The 26810-nt window shown below is 29.2% G+C and overlaps 1 protein-coding gene across 1 annotated transcript in view; it reads left to right on the top strand.

The window, feature by feature from the left end:
• LOC129972798 (dual specificity protein phosphatase 22-B-like) overlaps window positions 1-26810 on the top strand; it is a 301383-nt gene that overhangs the window by 133505 nt on the left and 141068 nt on the right. The window contains exon 2 of the mRNA XM_056087070.1: window positions 13704-14359. Coding sequence (XP_055943045.1) covers window positions 14249-14359 — 111 coding nt within the window. The 5' untranslated portion in view covers window positions 13704-14248. The remainder of the gene's footprint in view (window positions 1-13703; window positions 14360-26810) is intronic.

Raw genomic sequence — 26810 nt, 5'->3', positions numbered from 1 at the left:
TATAAAACTCTAAGAAAAACTTTTACTTATATTCTCTATTATTTTTATTTTCCCAAACCGTTATTGGCTACTGTAACTAATAGAAGTCTCACTTTTCCCATTTACCAAAACGGCTGGGGAAATTTTATTTTCTACGTTTCAGTTCTCATTTTTATGAAAGTTCCTGTTCTCCACATTCTGTGAAAACATTTATTTCAAAATACAAACTTTTAAATTTAGTTTTAGGAACTTAACTGGCTTATTTTTTTTGAAAATATATGAATGAAAAGTCAGATCTGTATTAAAAAATTATATATTATGCCCTTATTTTTCTTTCTAAATGATCTAATTAAATATTAAACCTAAAACTAACTTTAGCAAATTTAGTAAATTAATTAATTTATTTACTGTATGATTTCTTTTAAATATTCAAATCTAGTTCTTTCATATTTAAGATTAAAGTTTTTATTTAATAACTTAAATAAAGAAATGTATACTTTGAATTCGTTCTAATCTATACTTATAATAAAGCTCAATGTGTGTGTGTGTGTGTGTGTGTTGGCGCTCTACAGGCCAGGTCATTTGACATACAGCTACCAAATTTGGTACATGTATACCTTAGAGGTCGGGAATGTGCACCTGGGGTCCATTTTTTTGAAATTTTAATTAGAATTTTAATTATTAATTAAAAACTAACTTTCCCGCTAAAAAATCTTCCATTTTCCCCACCGCCAACTTTTTCGCCAAAATAATCTTCCATTTTCCCAAACGCCAAATGATTTAGGCTTTAGTTCTTTTTTCCTCCCAACAGTAATGAGGCTAGGGTTAAGATTTTTCGGCGGATTATTTCAAACGATTCTGTTTATTTTCTTAATGTTTTATGCATTTAAAATTAAACATTGTTAATTAATCCATGTTTCAGATTCATTCTGAAGTACTTTTGAATTAAAATAACATAGAATAAAGGAAATTAAAAATGTATAATCTGCATAGCGTTACCCCAACTGGAGTAGAAAAATTCGCGCATTTGCGTTACTGTAAAAGGCGAAGAAAATTCACGCATGCGCACTGTGTTCTGATTGTTGGCATGGCAACCATTATCAATGGACGATTTAAATTACTTTTAGGTTAGTTGTATGCTTTTGTAAGTAAATTGTATTTATGTTAGTTATATATTTTTTGTATATGCTTATAGTTTTAAGTACATCGTTTTTTAAGTAGTTTTTTTTTAACCTGTTTTCAATGATTTGAATTATTTTTAGGCTAATTGCATGCTTTTGTAATTAAATTGTATTTATGTTAGTTATATATTTTTTGATATATGCTTATAGTTTTAAGTACATCGTTTTTAAAGTAGTTTTTTTAAACCTGTTTTCGACCGATTATTTTAAACGATTCATTTTATTTTCTTAGTGTTTGATGCATTTAAAATGAAACATTGTTAATGAATCGATCCGTTCATGATGAATCTGAGAAAATTTTGTTGACAAATTCTTGAGATATTATATAAATAAAGAAAGATATTCTTTAGTGCCCATAAAGTTTAAACGCTCAGTGACTCTATTATCAGTAATCATATTATTAAAAAAAAATGCTTTGTTTCAGTAAAAAATATTATTATATTAATTGCAGATTAATCCTTTACACTTTAATTTAAAGCATAAATTCTACGAGGGGTAACAGAAAATTAGAGAGATACATATCACGTTATGACTGAAGGCCTTTATAATATTATGAGTGAATTATATGACTATCAAAATTTGAAGTTTTAAAATATTTTGCTGAAGAATCTATTAAAGTTGGAATTGCATAAAATATTTAATTATTAAAATTTTAATTAACATTAAGATTGGCGAACCGGCTGGTCGCCAAAGGCGGCTAGTGTAAACATAAAAATCCTTTTAAAAAATTATCTTCATTAAAATTTATTTAGAAAAAGGAAACGTGAATATTTTAAAAAGATTATTTAAGCTACTTTTAATAATTTTAATGGGTATCGCTTTCTTTTTAGCTTTTAGTTAGCATCATTTTTTGTTTTAGAAATTGCTTAATTACACAGTTTATTTTTCAGTAAATATAGTTAATTCAATTAAATATCCATGGCAGTTTAAAAAAGCAAAGCAGAGATTGTTTAATTTAACCAAAGATAAATGAATAATTTCAAATACAACTTTAAATGAGAAAGAAAATTTGCATATCCAAAATGCAGACGATAGATTAAAAAAATTGACTGTAGGAATGTTGAATTAATTAAAATTACTTAAAATAATTCTCAACATTTTCTTTTCATAAAACAATTCAATCTGAGAATCATGAAAAAATAACATTTTATACACACGATTGCTTTTAATACTAATGCATCAAGTAATAAAATCAAATCAAATAAAAAAATGCATACGATTTATTGAACATTACTTAAGAATAAATAAAATATTGATCTTAAATAATGCAGACAGTTATTTTTTGAAGAGAATAATTCTAGAAGTATTAATTTAACTATCCTCATAAGATATTTAACAATAAGTTTTTTTATTTACGTTTTTTGTCTTTCTCAAAATATGTTTAAAAAATAACTTTAAAGTTAATACTGTCAAATGCATAATACTTTGGTTAGAAATACTTTTGAAAGTTGTTTTAATCTTTTTTATTTTATTAATAATTTTTATTTTTTTAATAATATCATACCCACACTAAAAATAATTTTTGTTTTAAATAAAAATTAAAATTTAATAAGAATAAATGAAAAGTCATGAAATTTTTGTTCTAGCTTGACAAACCAACGATAAAATAAACAAACAACCCAGCAAAACATAACTTAAAAGTTACGATACATCATTCAAAAGAATTCCTATAAACCGATACAGTAAATAAAAAGTTTTTTTCAGTAAAAAACGTAAAATGACTGATGATTCTTATCTGTTGAAAAAGCTTTGATTTTCAGATTTATCATGGAGAAAAATGTTGGACAGAAAGAAATGTTTTAAATTGCAAAATGGATGCGAGTTTTGAGACTTATGCTCTTTGTTTTCGAGTTGAAAAGTAAAAGGACGTTTATTTTGTCAGTGAAAGTTGACCACTGGCCAAAAAGATATGAAATCCAAAGTCGTTTATAATAGGTTAAAATAAGGTTCTTAGTGTTGCGTTGTATAGAGTATAAAAAGGACTCAAATTATGGGATGGGTTTTTGGAAGATATTCATCTTCAATTTGCTTGATTTAATATTACTAATTCAGTCCTATTACATCACTCTCTTTAAAAATAATAAATGAGAATTTGTCTCTTTCTTTATCTGTCTGTTAGCGCTTTATAGAGGTTGTATCTAAAGCTACCAAGTTTATCACAAATATATTTTGTAAGGTAAGAATAAGCACTTCGGAATGATTTTTTTTTAAAAATTAATTACTAATAAGTATAATAAGATTTTATCGATTTTTATTCAACTTTTGAAAATATTATTTAAAAATGATTTTTGCACTGTTTCAAAATTTAACTATTTCAAAATTCAGAATCATTGTTTATAACGAAACCAATCATGTACTTTTTTCCTGAATTATGATAATTTTTAAAGATATTTTCCACATAATTTTCCACTGTTGCAATGAAATTCAAACAGTTTTCATTGTTTTATCAAATATTTAATCCCGTGGTTTTCTTTCATTGTTGAGAATTAATAAAAAAGGTTGCTTATTATGTATGAAATTTATAGGCAGGATAAAAAAATAAAGTTACAATACAATGAGATGACGCATAATTAGAAGATAAATTTATTCTTTTATTAGATGTTTTGAATGGTACTATAATGTCATGGGATAGGGGCTCATTAAGGAGGCTCATCCACACAATAAATAGAATATATAAAAATATTAAAATATTCTTACTTCTATAATATTTATTAGAATTAAGTGCTAAAAATATTTTCTAGAAAGAATTATGAAGTTTTGCTTTAGTGATTTATTTGTAATTAAAATCAACAACCAATATGTTCAGCAAACCAGCTGATCGGCAAAGATGACTAACAAGTAATAATTATACCAACTAATTTTTCGAATATTTTGAAGATACAGGAAATGCTATTTCAGAAAAACAATTAAAAATTCATTTATAATAGTGATGAAAATTTCAATAATTATTAATTATCTTCAAATTTCATTCATAAAATCTCAAATCAAATCAAATGTATCAAATAAGAATATATCAAGTTTCTTCATCTAATCATAAATTGATTTTGTGTGTTATTGTTATGACTTATGGCACTTTACTAGCCCGCTCGCTATCTGTCAGCGATTTAAGCCGAGAGAGTGTCTCTTGTTTTTTCAATAGCGCCAACTAGGGCCAAGAATACGATTTAGCTGTTTCATGCGTCACATTCGCTTGCACAGCCCCTTTTTACAAGAGGGCACATTCACACACCTCACAGATAGAACCCAGAAGAAGAACAACCATGCCCGAACCTTGACTCGAACCCGGAATTGCCCAAATGAAGGGGAAGACGCGCTACTCCTATGCCAGGACGCCGGCAAATTGATTTAAATTGATCTAACTAATCATAAATTTATCATTTTAACAAAAATTAAGTATTTTTCCTACAAAGTTTTTTTCTAACTTACCTATTAATTTAAAAATAACATTAGAATAAATTTAAACTATTCGTAAAAAGCCTAATATCTTCTTTTACTCTCTTCCTTTATTCAAAGATGCAAAATACACCAGAGATAAACTGCGTATAATATAAAGCATTGTATAAAATTTAAAATATTGACGATCAAATTTCGATGCATAGAAAAGCTTGGGCTTAGTTATAAATTGTCGTTGAATGTATAATTAAGAATTTTTAACCATAAAATGCACGACTTTTTAATTTTTTTTTACAAATATATATGTTTTGAATATATGCATATATTTTAAGAAAAGAATTTAATTTTTTTTTAATTATTTTCTTTTGTAAAATTAAAAAAAAAATTAAAATATATCAAATGGTTACATTATGAATGAAACAATATATCAGTGACAGAAATCACATTATAACAATTCTGCCATGGAAATAAAGATCCCTTTGCACAAAAATATTTTTTAAAAATACAATAAATATTTGTGATAGTATTTTTAATGGTAGAATTATTCATACGACTTGGTATTTTCCCAAGTCTCTAGTTTAAATCTAACTTAATACCGCTATTGCCACATATCAGTCTTTTCTACAAATGTTTATCAAAAAGTGTTTAAGATAAAATTTCATAACACTCATTGTTGCCTTTTGGAACAGTCATGTGAAGCTTATGAATGGAAATAAAAACGTGTAACCATTTCGTTATTTTGTATGGTACACTGTATTGTAGGGTAAAGGTTTCCTTTTTTGTTGATATCAGTTTTAAAATAAATGCAATATCGATATTATTTGGTCTAAGAAAATGGTCTTTCCTGTTTATAATTTTTTTTTGATACTGAGTTTTTTTAAATAAAGTAGTAACATTGTTTTGTAAATATGATAAATTTTTATCATCAGTGTTTTTCGTACAGTCAGTACTATGAAATTATAAAATGCCAATTTGGGCATTAATAAATCTCAATTAAAGCAGCTTTATTTGAGAATTACGTTAATTTATAAAGTCGTTTTCTTTATTGTAATTAATTTAGCAATAAATATGTTAAAGTAGGATTTCAAAAACTATTTTAATTGCCACATACCTTGATAATAAAAGAATCAAATCTTTTGGATTGGGATTATTATATAACTTTGGATCTTTGGATGGAAATTATTAAAATATCGAAATTCAAAATCATTGCTTCTCCATTTAAAATACAATGATTTTTTTAATCTTATTTTTGATACTATCTAAGGGTATTTTGTAGAAAGAAATTTCAATAAATGCAAAACTAAGAACTTATTGGAAAGTGGAAAATAAATGAAAAAAGTCTTGTTTTGATTAAAGAACGTTTGGATCATAATAAATATTTTAGTGTGAACTTTTAACGTATACTTTTATCTGTGCTGAAATATTTAATATATTCGTAAAACAACAAAACTCGAATGATCTCTACTAATATTAAAAGAATATGCGCTTGTTTGCTTTTTAAATATGAGAAAATTTCACCTACAGTTACCGAATTTCGTATAAATATATTTTAGGAAGTTTTTTCGAGATACCTTCAAAAAATTTGGTTAAACAAAAAAAAATATATCGTTTTAAAATGTAAAACATTTTTTCCCAATAATGCCAATTTTACTGTCGTCTCGTTTTTCCCGAATTTTAATATTTTAAAAACTTTTTTCTATGTTTTAATATTTTATCATATGATTTTCTTACATTGTTAAAAGATATAAAAAGAAAGATTCTTTTTAATATCGATTTAGTTTACAAAAATGACTAAACTAGTGAAGTTGCCATACTTCAAAAAGTTAGAAGAACCAAATCTTTAAATTTTTATAGCGGTGTGATATCATGAACCTGGTCTTCGTTAGGAAACTTCATATACATAATAAACAAAACTTATATAAGGCAATTAAAATACGATTTTAAAGTCTGACAATTTAACATAATCATGAACATGAAATTATATCCAAAATATTTAATTGAAATTAAATATGACCATTTTTCTCGACTACATTTTCATTTTTACCACTTTAAAATCGCTTAACAGTCTTCTCTTTTTTTTAAAAAAAAATGAAATTTCTTGCTGAAAACAAAAAGATCTTTACCTCCTATATCTGGTTACTGCTTTCCTTTCTGTATCGTTGCCAATAAATCTTGAAAGAGGGATTTTGAAAATGCCAAATACTAGAATATCATCTAAATTTATTAGATTATTATCTTCAAAAATACGGAAGCGAAACAACGCTAAATAAATAAAATACCTCAACTTTTATTCCTATAACAGTACTGGGGAAAAATTCAACAATACAGATGCTTTAGGATAAGAAAGATATAGTATATTTGAAAGATAAAAAGCAAGTATTCAGGCTACAACGTGCATCAGATATGCCGTGATTTGAACAGAAAAACAGATTTAGTATTGTTGAAATATGGCGTCCCTAAACTCTGGCCGTTTATTTTTAACTTTTATACTTTCAAATGTTCTGTAATTCCAGGTAGAATTTCTGCATCAGTAACCGCATTCTAAATACCACTAGTTTATTCACCTAATAGAATATTTTTTATGGGAAAAAGTATTGTATTATAAATAGTTGAGGGATCGATGATTCCTTATATTTATAAATAATTAGCTAACTTCGGTGATCAACTAAAGCCGTGGTGGCCTGATGGTAAAGTTTCGGTTTCGGATCCGGAGGGTTTCAGATTCCAGACCCAATTCCACCGAAGAACCGTCGCGTTAGCGGATCTGACGCACATTAAATCCGTCGGAGCCACACGTCTTCCCGTTGGTTTGGTGCGGAAGTTTGGAGGGGGGATGCCAACTCAGGAGTCGTCCTCTTCATCTTACAGCAGTTTAAAATTGCGAGGCCCGTCCCAAAATATATCTAGTGTTACTCTAAAATGGAATGTTAATGTAACTGAATTAAGTACTCGGTGACCAGCTATTAACCCATTATATTAGCATTTTATTAATACCTATTATTCAATTAAAAATAGATATTTATAATTATATGGGAAAAGGCACCGACCAGCATTAATATGTCAAATATATATATTAATATTAAAGGACAAAGGACAAAACACTGCTAACATAGAACATATAAAGATACATGAACGTGAGCTGCACGTTTTACAGACTCACTACCCAACTCTCGTCTGCCAATAATGGCGAGAAAGCATCACATGATTAATGACGCAACATGGCGCCATACAGGATATGAGATCTGTTAACAGTTCCCACAATTATATATAGCCCACTATAAAATTATAAATTATAATATATAATCATTATATAATTTTATAATTAAATATAGTCCACCATATTAGCATTATTAATAGCATTCTTTTAGTAATGTCAATCAATTTCGACGAAATACTTTTTATCACGCAGAGTATTATTTTAAATAATAACTGCACAATAAAAGTAGAGTATTTTGATTGGTCAGCTATGGCCGTTAACTTGAGAAACTGATATAATTAATAGATGGTTGCGTCAGTGATGAATATTTTAAACGGAGTACCTGGACTCTACGATCCTATATCACCGATACCTAATAGTTATTTTATTTAAATGGAATTAAAAATATTGCTTTAAGTTTGGGGATTATTCGTGCCTTAGTTTTCTTTTTATCTGAAAAGGAATTCTTAATTAGTGATATAGAATGATTCATTCATACATCCCTTCATTCTTCTTTCGCTTAACATTCATACATGCACTCATGCATAATTAACGATATTACCAAGAAGAGAGGGGGAAAAGAAAAAAAAATCATTTACCTATTTTTTCCTGTTTCTTCACTACTGCTGCTGGCACATTATTTGGACTATCTTCGAAAGGGCTCTGGTTCAATGATAGTGATTTTCCCACTCAACTCTGAAAAGGGCAGGTATGGTCAACAATTCATTCTTTAAATATGTCTTCATCCTTCGCCTTTGTACTTTGCAGTTTTATTTCGAGCTTTGAAATGGGTAAACAAATTTGGTGGTATAGGTGATCATTGATGATATATCTAGACATCAGATGATTTCAAAAGAAATAAAAGTTGGTGAAATCAAACCTCTAGCTAGAGCTGAAGGTACTGTTCTGGTTTATTTCCCTCTAAGATAATATATAGCAAAATAATGTTTTTGAAATTGCATTGCTGTTGCTAATTGAGGTGCTAGACAAACTACAATTGATGATGCATCTAAAGATAACAAACTTGCAAATGAAATAGAAATTGGAGGAATCAATATAATGATTTGATTGAGGGATTATGTCAAAGTTCTCCCACCTAAAGAATATAAAATAAAGTTATAATTTGGAGATTTAACACGAAATAGGTGTGGATGCAATAGGCGGCTACTAATGATATAACTAGGGACCATGAGTTTTTATATTAGATAAATGGCGAAAAAGGACTAGTTATTGAGACTAAAAGACTAATATTTAAGCTTTTTTTTATTTATATTTTGAATATAAGATAATATATTATATGTTTAAAAATATTATAATATTTTCGATAATTTTTTCCACAAAATGATTGATTATGCAAATGTATTAGTACAAACGAAAAAAGAAACAAAATTCGCCATTTTGCATTGCCATTTATTATAATAAAACTTTAAGAAATTATGAATGATAAAAAATAATCTAGTCCCAAATTATTATCAATTTTCACCAAGCTGAGGCGAGAATTGAGAGCTGTTCCTATTCCAAAGCACGCGGCATTGAGAACGTGACCTGACGAATTTATCTGAACTTGTCGAAAACTATTTGCTTATGCGTGGTGTATTTGGACGTTATTTTCCATCTGCATTCAGTTCAGGATATTCGAGAAAGTTCAAAATGGGTAGTGACATAATGGCAATGACATGCGTTTAAATGAAATAAATGAAGCAGTATTTCAGTGAGTATCTAGTTTTCTTACACTTAATTTAGTTGCTTGTTGTATTTGTTTATCAAACTTTCAAATGAAATACGTATCCTCTTTTTTTGAAACTATAGATAGATCTCTCTTATTATGAGAATGGATAGGTATAGGGGAAAAAATGTGATACAACGATTTTGTATTGAATAGAGCCTCCTTGTTATATTTTTAGTTTTCTTGCGATTAATGCGATGTAATATATATATATATATATATATATATATATATATATATATATATACGTATTTATCCCTTTTGCCGTCCTTTTCTGTTCACGAAAATTTCTCACCAGCGAACTAAAACAAACAAAAATAAAAACTCAAATAAACATTTACAACGCATTTTAAAATGTAGAACGTTTGAAGCGCGTTACAGCCGCACTGCAGAAGTTTCACTTGAACGCGCTAGACGCGTTACGGAAGACGAAGAGGTTAAAGTAGGGGATTCATATTTTATCTTGCCAATTTATGTCCTCGTTCTAACTAATTTATGCACGTTATACCATATGCCTTTCCCGTACAGACCCGCGGTGAACTGGTGGTAAGGGATTGTCATCGGGACCGGAGGGTTCCAGGTTTGAGACCCGCTTCCTTCAAAGAACTGTCGTGTAACTGAGGCTGGTGCTCATTAAATCCGTCTGGATCAAATGTTCTTACGCTAGTGTGGTTCGGAAGTTTGGAGAGGAGGTAGCAGCTCTGGTGTCGTCCTCGTCTCAAAATAGCCCTAGTGTTGCTTTAAAATGGGGCGTTAATATAACTTAACTAACCGAACTAAAACACTTCCTGTACAATGATCATGCGAATTTTCAGAATCGGAATGGAATGTGTGTATTTCCGCACAGAAGAGAGAAGTTAAGAATTGGAACCTTTTATGACATTACTATACAGTTTCATTTATAAGCTTGTGTGAATAACTTTTTATGATTTAAAAATTCGACTACTTCAGTAGAGTTTTTAATCATCATATGTTCCTGCATACTGCGGATCTAATTATTATAAAATCATTCACAGTAAATCCCTAGTTTCGTCAGTTTGTCTTCTATTTAAAGCAAAACACTTTTCCAGAAAACAGCTAAGATTTTAACTTCCAGGTTAAAACCAGATTCTCCTTCAAGTAACGTGTTACTTCTAGGGTAAAATAATAATCTGTTTCAGTTGCCGCTATTTCAAAGAAAGACAGCCAATCAAAGATAAATACAGTGATTATCAATGTGTGGAAGAGATAATTTTTTTTACTTTTCTCGTATCATTATTATTCTCGGATACAGTAGAATGATAATGGTATCTTTTCAAACAGTAATGTACATGGTACCTATATTTAAATTTCCTAAGTTCTTCTATTCAGTACTATCTTCAACCATAACCACTCATTGGAAAGATGTGTGAAGCTTTGTGATGATTGATTAAAAGAGTAGTACATTGTTCGACGAATAAATAAAATAAATTCTAAATATGCTTACTAGAGGGCATACTCCTTTGGAAACCCATAATATACATGAAACTTTTTTTCGGCAAGACTTAATAATTATTATATAACTTAAAAATATTCAAGAAAGTCTTGTGGTAGGCATAGTTACTCTTAAGAAAAATTCCGAACAGTGGGTGCACAGGGAAAAGTCCAAAAGGCTCAATAGCAAATCACCAAACTTTATTCTACCCTAAAACAAGATACCAGGTAAAAAATGACAAGCGAAACGTTTACAAAACTATACATGCAATAAGTAACAACATTCAAGCAGCAAATTGGTAACAAATACCCTTAACAGCACAAAACTATCAGGAGAAATCTCTGGAGAGAATTCACTCAACTTCTCGCCTGAGCTCAACTCACCTAACTTCTCTACTTTCGATTACTCCACTACAAGTGACTCTTCTGGTCTGTTTGGCTCTGCTTTTATAGCTCTTGTGGCAGGACATATAATATTCTAAATATAAACGTTAGAACTCGAGTCCTAATAAAGCTATAGGCGAGATTCTGGAATATTTTAGCTTCTGTATTTTTATTATCAAATTCATTGTCAAATGCTGACAAAATTGGGGATCATTGACCCATAAACCATTAAATTTACATTTAATCTATATATAAAATTCTCTTCTCTATGATGAAACAAATGTATCTACATTGGAAAGAAATATTACTAATTCGTAACAATAGTACCTTGAAATTCTATTCAAATTGTCTGTACTCTATTCGAATAAGAGTTTTATGGACACTGGTTTTCTTCCGACAGAATGAATAGACAGCAATCCAATTTCACCAAATTTCCTTATTCTTTCTTGGAACCATTTAAGATTAACTAGATTTCACCTATTCTAATTGCCTGCAAAGAGAGAAATTTCAACAGAGAAACTGACAAGAGATTACACTTTTGACAAAAATGATTTAATTAACACAATTTTATTACAGCAGAAAGCTCGACAACATTTTTAATACCTTCACAATACTATATATTATTCAGATAACGGACAATGATGTAAAGAATTCGTAAAATAACTTATTTCTGATAGAGAAAGCGACTCCGTAAGTTCAAGACCATGATAAGTGGCTAATAGTTTCAAAAAAATTCTTCGCGAATGTTTGCAGGTTTTTATAAAAGCTCATTATGTTAAAAACACTGCATTATGTCCTTTTAATTTCACGGTGTTCATGTTTGAAACTGCTTTTCATTAATTCTTTCAATGTTTTTCCCATTGCTTTATGAAATTACTTAAAAATTTCTTTACTTTTCTAATGAATGGCTGCGTTTGTAGGCATCTTTAAATTCAGAAACTTTAGCTTTGTACACCCTGAATATCGATTTCAATATTTATTAATTCAGTAATTTCATAGTGAAGAGGAGAATATAATTAAGGGTGAATGAAAAAAAATAAAATCGGAAGAGACAATTCATGTATTTGTTTCTAAGGAAATGGTCGCTTAAAATTGGAAATTAAAATTTTATCAATAAGTCAATTAATTCTGAAATTATGCCTTGCTGTTGTATAGTATGTTACCATCTTTAATAATTTATATTTTTTTAAAACTGTGTACTTCTGTAGACTTTAATTTTCTCTTATAAGCTGTCACTAAAAATTATTACTAATCATTTACCTAAGAATTTCGACATGAAGTTTTATATTGTTACAAAGACAATTCAGTTAAACTCGAACGGATTCGCTGTAGTGAGTATAGAGTTCACAGCCAACAGGCCTGAATGACGACGTTCATTAACACGAAGACACGAATACATATGTGGCAAAACACAGCCGAGATGTACATAATCAATGCACAACAGCACTTGCAACAGACAACAGCTCATAAGTAGTAATCGCTAGTAAACGATAACATCAGCAAACCAGCGGTCAGACAGAGCTCAACAGGAAGAGAGAATCCATGTAGTAGCTATTCACTAAGATCTCTTTAAACGTCTGCAATTCTCCACAGTATCCTCTTTTTAGCTGTACCCAAATGCCGACTCATTACTGCACGACTTGCTATTCAACATGCGACTCGATACTGCTTCAACACTTGTCCCCAAGACTCGATCCACAACTCAATCCACCGATCACTTGAGCTCCACTCAACGCTTGCGCTTCGCTGAATTGATCCAACTAATTCATCACTGAATCTATATGACTAGCTTCTGCTTGAATAGATGGCCTTTTATAGCTTCCGGAGCAGGACAGAGAAGGTTCTCGAACAATCAAATATATATCGCCGCCTATTGGTCTTATCGTCAAAATTCCAGAAAATTCTAGCATCAACTTTTTTTTTTTTGCCAATGTCGCCAAATTACCAAATGGTTGCCAAGCAATAGATCTCTGATCCGGCATCCGATCAACATTCAACTCAGCTGATCGTAAAACGGTCTTTCATACAATGGAACTAACCATGCTCGGAAGCAACATTACAGATTCATAAAAATATTTTAGAATACCCTTCTTCTACTGATTTTGTAGTATTATAGGTCTATCTGTCTTTATTCAAATACCGTAACTTAAAACAGAACAATCTAAACCAATATGACTTGTATGTAGTCTTAGAATCAAAATTGCAGATTTTTATCAAATGTTGGATGAAGGAACAAAACCCTTGTTTGATGGTGTGTTTATTACAAAAAAAATGTTTTTTCATCAGTTCTGAAAAATGAAGTTTTTGTACTTTTATAAATTTGCTTTAAAATTCGAATTTTTCTAATTTAATTACCTATTTTTACTAGACAAGTTTTATTTTCTCTTTTCAGATCAACTGCCATTGATCATGGAACTTAACATCCTTGAAGAACTCCATCTAATCTTGCTTCCAGACGGCATTTCTAAACTACTTTTTAACCTTTCAGAATAGGATTTTACGAAATCTTTTTAGATATTTTCTACGACAATGCATACACTTCTGGTAGCCTCTAGTCCACTTTTTCACTGACTTTTCCATCTAGCCCATTCCATCACCTCCGTAGGTTCTTTAAGAATAGTCAGTCACTTGCACACTGAGATTTCTGAAGTTTGCATTCTCACTCTCTTCACTTTAAAACTATCTTTCGATTTTTATTAGAACAACGAATACGTATAGCACAACGAAGATTGAAATCTTCTTCTCTGGCTTCCTTGAGAGTATCCGTTCAGCCATAAAATAGCTCTTCAAGATTTTCTTCAAGCAATACAACGAAAGAACATGAACTGTTATGATAAAGATCAGATCTACGGACACAAACCACTCTTTTGACGAAGGAATTTACTAACCAAATACCACAACTGTTCTTCTTCTCTGTGTTTCCCATCGCTAACCACCATGTGCACACCTACATCTGTTGTTCCCGCCGAAGAATGTGAAGAGCTTGGCGCAACTGGAATGGAAGCGAGTTCTTCCAAAGAGCTAGGGAAAAATCCTGATTTCTCTCAGGTAAGAGTCCATATTTTATTTTGTGGTAACTATTACTCCTATGACCAGATAGAACATCTGTGGATCAAATTCTTTGCAATATCTAAAGAACAAATATGAAGGATTTCAAATCGTTTATTTCACTAACTTAAACTATGACACATAAATTATTAATGATGCGTTTCTTTATTTTTGATTCAATTTTTATAGGGAAAAAAAGTTGAAATCAGTGTAATCCAGCATATATTTTAGCATTTTAGGTAGATTTCTGCACGAATATTACCTATTTCAATGGTTCTCATGCCATAACTTCTGGAAAATTTCTTCATTTCTTCATCGATCATGGTACCTAGAACCCAAAACCACCCTTCGCTAAAAATGTTATTTATATGTTACCGCTAAAGTGCATAACCGGTAAAGTTAAAGTGCAAAAAATTGTATTATTTCTCAAATTACCTTGGTAATCTTCGAATTTCCAAGATAATCTGCACATTACCTACTGCATTTTATCTGCAATCGTTAAAGTGAAAATAAGATCTCTTCTGGAAGAAGAGCAACATTTCTGTATTCTTAAATTTAACGCTGTTTGTTTATTTTTTGATATCTTAAGAATCAAATTAATACAATCGAACAATCAACGCATTAGTTGATAAAATATAGCACCAGTCTATTGAAAAGCATCAATAAGAAGAATCAAACGGTTTAAAATATTATTGAAATTAAGGAAATTGATTTAATATTATTCATTTATTTTTCGATATCTAAAGAGTCGATTTAATATAATCAAGTAAACAACAACGTAGTTAGAATTAATCACTAGCCAATTGAAAAACTATAATGCAAAGAATCAAATGGTTTAACATATTATTACAATTAAAAAAATTAATTTGCGAAACAAATGATAAAATCATCTAAAGATTGGTAACACTTTGAATTGCATAGCAATTGGTTTTTACGACAAGCACACATATTTCTGGTACATTTGGATATGCAGTTACATTTTTTTTGAAACCCTACCCGGTAACGAGGGATTGTTTTATTACTTTTTGGTGTAAAGATATTTCTACAGTAAGGACATCTTCTTTTCCTAAAAATCTCTCTTTGAAAACACTGAATTCCTATCTTGCATACAAATCTTTTAAAATACCCGTTTTAGTACCAAGTTAATGAAACCCATCATCTGTTTTGAACTTTAACGATATGGAAGCCGTTAATGTGCATATAAGCGACTTTCGAACTTTAACGATAATATATATATATGCGTATAAGGCTTTATACGCATATATACACTATCGTTAACAGGATTATATATTATCTTGTGAACAGGAATAATAACTAGAGTAGTTTTGTTTGGATTTTAACTGATTTAGAATATGTTGTTAGAAATATAAAAAAGCTCGTACAAGTACGTAAATGAACTATCTAGCTCAGAGGGAATGGAAACGATGGGGGGGGGGGAGCTGAATTTTTCATTTCGATGTAACTTTCTTAATACTTAAGATTGGAAAATTAATCTCATTAGTCAAATTAGTGCCTCCTTAAAATGAACAACTTTTGTATTTAAAGTTTTTCCATAAATGCAATATCTTAGAAGTTAGTCGCTGAAAATAGATTTTGAAGCTCTAGTTTTGACTGCTTCTAGCATCAATAATTTATGTTGCCAGATAGTAATTTTTGTCTTCCAACTTGCCGAGAGAAAATGTAAAAAAAATATTTATTATTAAAGAAGATACATATATTTTCTTTTGATTTTTGCACTCTTTTTCTTAAAATGGATCCTGCGGTAGCGGCACACCAATAAATTTATCATAACTGACATGATTTTTTTTTTTGCATTTTTATAAAAGAAATGCGCATGCAGAAAATATTGTTTATCAAAAAGTCCATCTAAGAGAGTTTGATGAATTTCCACAGTTCTAATTTGGTGCAATATTTCCGAGGAAATGATCTTGCATGAGGAAATATCTACATCCATCACCATCCATCATCCAATGTTTTAAACTTCTTTGTATATTTTTCATAGTTCCAAACATGAGAGTTTTGTGCTTCGAAATACGTAGCTCACAGTAACAATTAATTCACAATACGTGCCTGCAATTAATTTCACTGCTTTAGCAAACAATGGATACGATATATTGATACGAAATATAGCGTTTTTATGAAATCTGGTGTACAATCTCGGGCAGATTGCTTGTCGATTAATCACTACCATGTAATTAATAGATAAGTACTAGAAACTCGAAAATGTATTTTGAGGGCCTTTACTCGAACAAATGAAACCAAAATTTGGCAAAGAACTACAATCATAGTCACAAGTTCACACATTAAAAATAATTTTTATAAACTATTGCATTTAAGTGCATGTGAAAATACAGGCAATTAGAAAATCAAACTTTTAACAAATTTGGTTTGAAATTTGATAAAAATCTACACTTTAAATGTCAAAGCAACCAAATTTCATTTATCCAATTTGTTACATTTTTCACTTAAAGTGTTGACATACATGCAAATGTACAAACCGGTAGATGATCAACCCCTTGACAGATTTAATGCGAGTTTGAATATGGATCTACATCTTAGATGCTAAACTCTTATATCTAATTGTCTAGATCAATCTATGTCTAGTCTAGAACGTTATGTGTTTTAGTTATAGTGTTCAAGTGCACACAATAACTAAAACGCATCAGTCAGACAGTCAAACTCTTGCTAAATGGATTTCTTTCAAAATTTGAAAGATATCTACAAATTTAATGTAACTTCACATGCCAAATTTCATCCAACTGGAATAAAATGTGTTTTGAGTTATCGTGTTCATAGGCAGAGAAACGGACATAATTTCAAAAATGAATTTTTTGCAGCCAGGGAGTTTTTAAACGTCGCCGATGCGAAATTTCATTTTGTTGTTGTTGTTTATAATGGCACTTGCCATGCACAAGCTCGCGGACTTGCCATGCACAAGTCAGCGATTTTAAGCCAAGGGAGCGTCTCTTGTTTTAGTAGCGCCAACTAGGGCCAAGAGTACGTCTTAGCTACTCACGCTCTCATTCGCTTGCACAACCCCTTTTTACAGGGGGACACATTCACACATCTCACAGATAGAACGGAGAAAGCACAACCATGCCCGTACCGGGACTCGAACCCAGGACGCCCAGAACACGGGGAAGACACGCTACCCCTATGCCAGGACGCCGGCGAAATTTCATTTTAATTACTACAATAATTTCGCTTTACATACTTCGTATAAAAGAAGTCAAAATAGTACATCTACATCCAAATTGAGACAAAGTCTGTCTATGGATAGAGATATTTAAATGAATAATTTCCATTTCTGTTCTAAAAATTAAACGTAACAGAATCCTATTTAGAAGTAATTTTAGATGCACCTTGCTGTTCATATTTGGATGAAAACTTTATTCCTTCTTTTCCTTTTCCATTATTGCATTGATTTACGTGAGCAATTATTCATTTATTTCGAAACATGTTCGAAGAAAAATGCTACATATGGTTTTAATAATTGTACATATTCCCATGAGCATGTTTACTCCATAAAGCGATAATATAAAACATATTTGTTTGCCTTGACTCAATTACCTTTCATTTTTTTTCCGACTAATGTATTGTTGTATTTATCTAAAGCAACGATTTTAATCAGAATGATGTAAAGTCATTCTCAAATTTTACAGCTTAGAAAATTGTAACTACATTTGTGTAATTTGCATATATATTACTTATTTTTACTTACACTACTTTCGCTCACAAAATCTAGTTTGTACCAATAACACTAGTTTTCCGTATTCATTGAGAAAATAAACTTTCTGGAGCATATTAATATAATTATAAACTTTTGTATGATTATTTGCCTCCATTCGAAAAGCAGTTTATAGAAATATTCATAAATTTAATCCTTCAAGTTTGAGTGTTCGTTATTTATATTAAAAACGAAAGTGAAAAGAAGTGTTGCTTCATAAATGTGCTTGCCTTATATCGAAATATTTTAGTAAAACTCGTTGCCATAGGCAAATAACTCGTTAGTTTTCGTTCGTTTTTTGGAATTTAAGTGCAATTTCCCGAAACATTGCTTCCGAAATATGCTAAAGAGTATTTCGATGTAATCTCAAATCTTCTTTCTAGACGAACAAGAATTTCTTGTTTATAAGATGCAAGTACAAATGAAATTTCCAGAAAACATTCTTTTTTCTATTTTAAAACTTCGGCTTAAGGTGTATAATGTTAGAAAGAAGTGACCAATAAAAATAATGCAGGGAAAGGCTGGAATAAAGAAAAGTAAATAGTTTGCTCCAATATAACACGCGCATTTCGGCATTTCATTTTAAGAATTATTTTTTAAACAACGCTATATGAAAGTTCTTCTAGCAATTGATGAAATTTCTGAGAACATTGTGTTTTCATTTATTTTCCTAAGGCTGCTTTTCCGAAGCAATAAATCACAAGAAAAACAGGAAATAAAAGTCAGTTGCAAAGATATAATCGAAAGTATTTTTCCTGATTTTAAGTGGAAAATTTTGTTTTAAAATTAGAAAACTGTCTCTGGATTAGGATAAAAGAACGTATCTGCACTATGTAATATATCAGTTAAGCAGGTCAACTCTCATGTTTGACTGGTGGAAATAAGTGCATTAAGAATTGTTTTAGAAACACGCTCTTATTACTGTGTTAAGAAATTGAAATATATTTTAATTGTCTTCCATTTTTTAATTTATAATTGTTAATATAAATATTATGGAATTCCAAAATCATTTTTTCTTAAATCCGTCATCAGATGGCACCACTTGTATGGAATCAAAATTTAATTAAATAGATTTGCTGATAATTAAAGCTTAATTATATTAGTACAAAAGTGTCTAACAATATTGTTACGATGGTTTTACGGTTTTCAAAATATTGAACTTGTCAATATTCTGAATAATATCTTGTGCTAACAGGAGAAATTTAAAACTGTACATTGTTAGTATATAAATGTACATAATTTCAAAACTCCACTATATTAGGAAACGTAGAAAAAATCTATTACAAAAATCTATAGTTACAAACATAAAAAAGACAAATTAAATAAAAAAATAATGTTAAAATATATTTAAAATATAAAAACAGAAGAAAAAAAATCAAAATCTTATATAATTGTTCATTTCTTTCAAAAAGAGTCTAGAGATATATTTAAAATGATGTAAATAATGATGCATTTCTGCCAGTTGAATTTCTTATTTCGATGAAAGTCTTTTAGAATTAATAAGTTTCATCACTGATTAATGTTAAATTTCTGTATTTTCGTAACGACTTTTATTACTAACTAATAATTGCTTTATCTACTTATAAACATGAAAATAATTTATGATTTTTTAATGTTTTCAAAGTTAGCTATATCTTTTTGTAAAATATTGAAAAAAAATATTTTAATGAGTTTTTGAAATCTATCGCAATCAGATATTTTTGAAGGAAAATTTAATATCTGTTGACTTACAGACTATTAGACTGATACTGGCAAATTTTTATCAGAAAAAGTTTCTAATAAGTAGATTTCATGTATAAAAATAAAAAAATATTTTAGATAAAAGTAAAATTATTATTGTCTGTTGTTTTATGTGACCAATTAAGAAAAAAAAAGTTCATTCCAAAATCTTATTCATTTTTTGGCAGAATAATACAAAAGATGAACATTAAATTTTGCTTTGATTATAAGAAATTATTTCTCAAAAACTATCATATGCAGACACATGTTTCTTTTTCTAAATTATCAATTCCTTAACTTAATTTATAAGCTAATTGATTAATCAGTTTAGAAAAATATGTATGTCAATAAATAGAGCGAATAATGTCAAAATATTTTTTAGTTCTCATCATAGTATTACGAATTAGTAGTACAGCTTTTCTGTGTAGTGAGTTTGTTGGTAATTAAAATAATTTTACAGATATGTACTCTAAAGTATACTTGATCAATGACCCTCGAACTTGGCGATCTTTTGGCGTCGAATTTGGCAATAAAGTGAAAGAACCCAGGATCGAGCTTTTTCTCTCGATACCAATTCATTAAAAATTAAAATTTCACTCACTCTTACATGTATGGATTGCTGGCAACGTTCGCTGAATTATATATATAAAAAAGATTAAGAATAAGATTATGTAATGAAAATTGTTATCTATTATTATCTTCAACAGTGTTTAACAATAATATTTTACAACCAGGGCTTTGCGTTAAACCTATATTTTTTCATTAATTATTTTCATATTTCTGATTAAGAATTCAAAGCAAAATTTTAAAGTTTTTTTTTCAGTTTATGCTGCGGTTGTGTTTATTTTCTATTAAATCTCTTGCACTTAAATTAATAATGACAAATTTTTGAATAATGGAAAATTTACCAAACGGAATCAATTCCCATAGTATCACAATATTATCAAATATTATGCGTTTGAGTGAATCGTTTATAAATTGCATTATCATTTGTAGTAATGTAATTTCCCTTTCTGATTACTCAAGTAAAATGGGAAGATAATTAACGGTTTCCTTCCTTTTTAGCTTTCAACAGCGAAAAAAAAATCAGGCTATTAATTAAATATTTGGTGAAGCAATGAAAATGCTTTATGTGTAACAATAAAATCTATAATTGCCAAAAATATTTTTTTGAAATTCGTTGAAATTCAGAAAAAATTTCAAGACATCTAAATTTATATAATTTAAAAGACAATTTTAAAATGATATATAAAAAAGTTTTGTGCATTGGTGTTTTCGAGAGTTGTTGCTAAAATACACGCACACGCACACGCACACGCGCACACACGTACACTTACCGAGACGCGAATAGTGTAGTGGTTAGGACGCTGGCGTAGCGTTCGGGAGACCGGCGTTCGATCCTGGGCTAGCGTTTTTTCTTTTTTCTTTTTTTTTTTCTAATTTAATTTTACAATTTAAAAACAGTTTTAATTAATATGTTTTTCCTTTCTTTTATGCAAAAATAAATAATTGTTCTCCTAATTCGTGGATTATAATTTAATTTTTAGAAGAAAAATCATTATAAGTATGAATGCATTTTTTTTTAATATTCAGAATTATTTAAATTAAATTGACATTTTAAAAATGGTTTCAATTAATATGATACTCATTTTTATAAGGAAAAAATAAATGTATTTTCTCTTAATACATAATTTATAATTTTTTTAAAGAAAAATTATTGTGTTCATGTATATTATTCTTGAATTATAACTAATTTAATTTTTAAGTGTTGAAATAATTATAAATATACTTTAAATTTTAAAAATATTTCGAAATAACTATTTTTATCTTAAAATCACTAGAAGTTTTAAGTTTTTGGAATTTAATAAAGATAAATTATTTATAATAACTCAAGGAAGCTGCATTTAAATCGGGAATTAAAGAGAGCAGCTGAAATAAATAAAATTATATCCTCAAACATTTAAATTGTTAATCATCGAAAAGAAAAAGTAGAAAGCAGGTGTTCAGTTATGAAATGAAAAGGCAGATGGTTCTAAATTTTGAGTAACATACGATATGCTTTGTGTGCTGCCCGATTTTCTGAAGAAAAACAAATATTTTATTAAGATAAATGAAATTTGTTTTTTCTTTTATCGATTCCTTTAAGATTTCTCTTATGAATAATAATTATTAATGAATTTTACAAAATGTCAAAATATATTTATCTTGTTTGAAATATTTTTACGATAATTATCATTCTCTCTCTTGTATGCAATAAAAAATTAACGAAATATTTTTGTGATGCCAGTAATTTAATTAACATTTATCATCATTTAGGGTCATATGTAATTATTTTTCCTGCTTAAAAATAAAGTTATGATTCAAGTATTAAGCGAATGACTTTTTACTTTTAAAGTTGATTTATTTTTAAAACCCCCATTTTTGATGGATAAAAAAAGTTACATATTAATTAAAACTAGTCTGTAATTTTATTTGAATAATTTTTTAAAAAGAAAAATGCCTTCATATCTTAAATTTTTTTTAAAAAATAAATTATAATTCAGGTATTAAGAGAAAATAAATTAATTTTTCCATATAAAGTTTCATATCGTTTTAATTGAAATGATTTTAAAATGTTAATTTAATTTATTCTGAATATTAAAAAAAAATGCATTTATACTTTTAATTTTTAGAAGAAAAATAATTATATTATAGTCCACAAATTAGGAGAATAAATATTTATTTTTGCATACAAATGAAAAGCATATTAATTAAAACTGTTTGAAATTGTTAAATTAATTTGAAAAAAAAATTCGAAAAAAAAATGCTACTTAAAGATCGAATTTCAGTTTCCTGAATGCTACACAAAGGTTTTAACCACTATACTATTCTGTAATTGTATGTCTATACTTTTTTGTATTATAAATACGAATTTTGCCTCTTAGTGTTCTAAAATAACAAGGATACATACCAGTTAAATCAAAGATTTATAAGAATTTTAAATTAATCAATGTATTATAAAAATCATGAAAAAAAATTATTATTTCTCGTTAAGATCTTTCATCATCTCGTTTTGATCTTTGTTAAGACACTCTGGGACTACTTTTTCCAATTAATTTATTTTCCTTTCTTGTTAATTTACTATAGAATTATCTTCCAATTAATTCTAGAAAGTAATTAATTTAATTCGATTTATTCAAAATTATACCAAAGGTAATTAATAATCTTCTCAATTTTTTTCACCGTGTTTATTGGAAAGATAAATATTTTTGTATTTGGTGATAGTCTGTTTTCTAATGCAGATACAGGATTCATATTCACAATCGATAATGAGCTATCAATAATTTATGTATAGATAAAATTTATGCACACTGCTACATATTTTAATGCAGGTGGTCATTATGAATATCACACCTGTCAATTGTTTTGAACAAGAACCTGTTATTAACAAAATATTTTGGTAAAAACCTACAATTAAAAAAAATCCTCTGAAAAATACTTTATTTCTGAACATTGGATTTTTGCAATTATTCACGTTGCGTTGTTTTCTGGATGAGAAAACAATCATTAGTTGCTCTGAAACTTTCTGAATTACTCATCATAGCTCCTTTTACAAATAATAGCCTTTTGCTTCATATAACTGCTCTATATTTTCTTTATTTTCTATAAAAATATTCACAATTTAAGAGACAAAGGAGAATCGCATATTTAATAGATTAGATTACAGTTTGTCATTATAAAAATAGAGGCTTACCACTGCTCTCAAATTATTTTATTTCTTAATCAATATTTTAAAAAAAAACTCTTTGATTACATTATTTAATTTAAGTAAATGTAAAATTATTTTTAGGCGGAGGCTTCTTTTGAGATATTAAACAGTAAAAAAGTAAGTTTTTTTTTATCAAGTATATAAATTTTAAAACAAAGTCTCAATCACTTAAACCACTGCCAATTGAAATCTTTCAGAATTTCCAAGGAATTAGTATCATAATGAGCAAATAATGATTAGTTGCCCGAAAGCTACCAAATTGCAAGGAGTGTTCAAATGAAAAGATACGAAACGTCGTAGCAACGTAACCGTTAATATATTTGCCTATGTTCCTATGGGAGAACGCAGGGAGAACATCTAGGGATGCGATTGGAGTCTCCCGCGCAGATCGGAGAATGCGCGGGCGCCCACATGAGCAGGAGAGAGCAGAAACTCTTATAAAAAGTGCCGTCCAAGGTCCGCTATTTGTTGAATTCCTCAGGCACAGAAGAACCATTAACTCCAAAGTGTACTGTGAGACACTTCGAAGACTACGCAGGTCCATCAAGGACAAAAGACCGGGGCTGCTCCATGATAACACGCGCCCACGCGTCTCCAGGTTCACACACGCGGAACTGACCAAGTTCATGTGAGAACATCTCGACCATCCGCCCTACAACCTGGACATGTCTCCCTGCGATTTTCATGTGTTTGGTCCCCTGAAGAAACATCTGAAAGGGAAGCGATTCAACTCGGACGGCGAACTCAAGGACGCTGTGAAGGACTGGGTCTCGTTACGGCCGGCCACAGTAATTCTAGGAACAAGGAATCCTTCGGTTCGTTAAACAATGGGATCATTGTGTTTAGGCCTATGGTGTATACTTTGAATAAAGTCTTCATTCATACCCACAGTGTCGTTTCGTATCTTTTCATTTGAACAGCCCTTGTACTTACCCTCAGCTCTTTCTTCAAATAATAGATATTCATATAATATTTTCCGTCTTCTGTATAAAATTATTCCAAATCTAAGATACAAATTGGAATGACATATTTTATGGATTAAATTACAATTTGCCGTTATAAAAAGTAAATGCCATTTCGTCTGCACTGAAGTTATTTTATTTCGTAATCAATATTTAAAAATAAAAAATAACTTGATCACTTTTATTTGTTTATTTAAATAAAAGTGGCCTTAATAAAACCCTCCTCTTAAAAATAAAACTATTTTTAAGAGGAGGGGTTTTTTTGGGGGGGGTGGGAGTATATTAAAAAGTAAAAAAAAAAAATAATTCGTTTATCAAGTATATGAATATCAAAGCAAAATCCTAAAGACTTGAACCACAGCACATTCGAGTCTTAATTGCATTTATGGTATAATTTAAGGTATCCGAACACGTTCGGATCACCTTTTAGTAAATTTATGATGTTATTATTCAAACAATGGGCTGTGAATTAAAAAAAATATTCGTGCAATCTAAATTCTTTTAGTTCATTCCCTAGAAAATAGTATAAAGACAACGTGCACCAAATTCCATAGTAATATGATAAGTATATTTTGATTTATTGGTTTTGAAGTGAGCAAAAAATAAGCAAAAAAATCAATTTTGAGAAAAATGCATTTAAAATATACATGTTTTAATAATAAATTATGGGCGTACATACTTAACATTCACCACATTTATAGGTTATACCTTCTTCCTCCTCAGTATTTTATAAATTCCCTTTTTTAATCATTTTATTTTTTTCTGGCATTTTTTGTGTTTGGCAGTGAATGCCGCCGATTCGTATATTCTGTTTTTGTCGAGCTGAGCAAATGCTCTAACTGCATTTGCGCTATTACGCACTCCAATAACCTTAAGAACATTCAGTAATCCTATAAAACCTTCGTTAAAATGTATTACAGACATAAATGCTCCTAATCTGAGGGTTCGGAGCTCAACAAAGACATCTTTAGGTACAAATTTCCGCAAAACACAGTTGAAACTCTCATTGGCATTTTTCATTTTGCAGTGGAAAAAATGTACTGTTTTTAAAACTAAATTTGTGTTTAAACAAACTTTTAACAAATTTTTGTCCTTTTAAATGAGTGCTTCCGGTTATTTGAATGCCCTCGTCCTGTTTACCGATCATTATGAAAATATTAATATTTTGACTTCTAATTAACGTAAAGACAAAAGTAAACCTGTTTTAGATAACTCAACGACTGGTCTATCCAATAAAAGAATTTTTTAAAAATACCATTTTTAGCGAAAATCGGCCTTTTCTATGTATTCGGATACCTTAATTTATAATGAACGTTAAAGAATTATCGTTCTTATAATATTGACTTATTATCTTTGAAGTATAGATTTCAGTGCGAAATGCTTTTATGGGTTTATTTCGAATGCATATCTCTGACAAAAATTCGTTTTTCTAGTTTGTGATATACAAATAAAAGCGTTTATTATTATTATCAAATTTATTATTCTTTTAAATTTTTTATTATCTTATTACTATTTTTATCTTTTGGTTGGCTTCTTCATGTTGTGGTGTTGGATACGGACGGCTGTTTTGTTTGCTTCAGGCTAATGCACTACAAATGTATTTGCCAAATTTATACTTGTCTAGACGTTTTAGACAAATTTATACTTGTCAAACTTATCTAAACGAATGTGAAGATGTGTACTGCTTACAAACGAAAGGGAAGAAAGAACATCGAAAAAACCTTGCGTGATTTTGAAATACGAAGGGATACCAATACATCCTGATTTCGCCACACTCAGCTAAGGCGCAACTTGCTTTTCGAATGCACAATTTCTGATGTATAGCTGAATCATGATTAGCATTTATTACAAGCCATTAGTATTTGTCATAATTCATTATAATAAACATTATGAAATCACAAAATAAATTTTTACTTCAAATTTTTTATTAAATGATATGTTGTATCAAAATTGCATCAATATTAATTGATTAACTGATAATTTTCTAGATTATATTATCATCTGAAAAGCTCACATGTGCGAAATTTCTAATATTTGGTATATCAATAATTGAATAAAAAAAATCCTATCAAAATTGTAAATTATGACACAAGAAACAAGTTAAATTAAATGGAAAAATGTTAAGACAAAAGAAATAATTGGCTGTTTTAATAAATCGTTACAAACTGACGAAGGTGGTCTTTCGAAATCTTTCTCGCATACTTTCTAATAAGTACGATATCATCCTCTTCTCCTGAATAAAAATTTCGGACATTCGACAAGACTTTAAACACCAGGAGGGTTCCTATTTTATTC

Source organism: Argiope bruennichi, chromosome 6 (genome assembly GCF_947563725.1).
Source record: "Argiope bruennichi chromosome 6, qqArgBrue1.1, whole genome shotgun sequence".
Taxonomy (NCBI): Eukaryota; Metazoa; Arthropoda; class Arachnida; order Araneae; family Araneidae; genus Argiope; species Argiope bruennichi.
The sequence above is the reverse complement of the archived record's forward strand: the minus strand, read 5'-3'. Positions and strand labels throughout refer to the sequence as shown.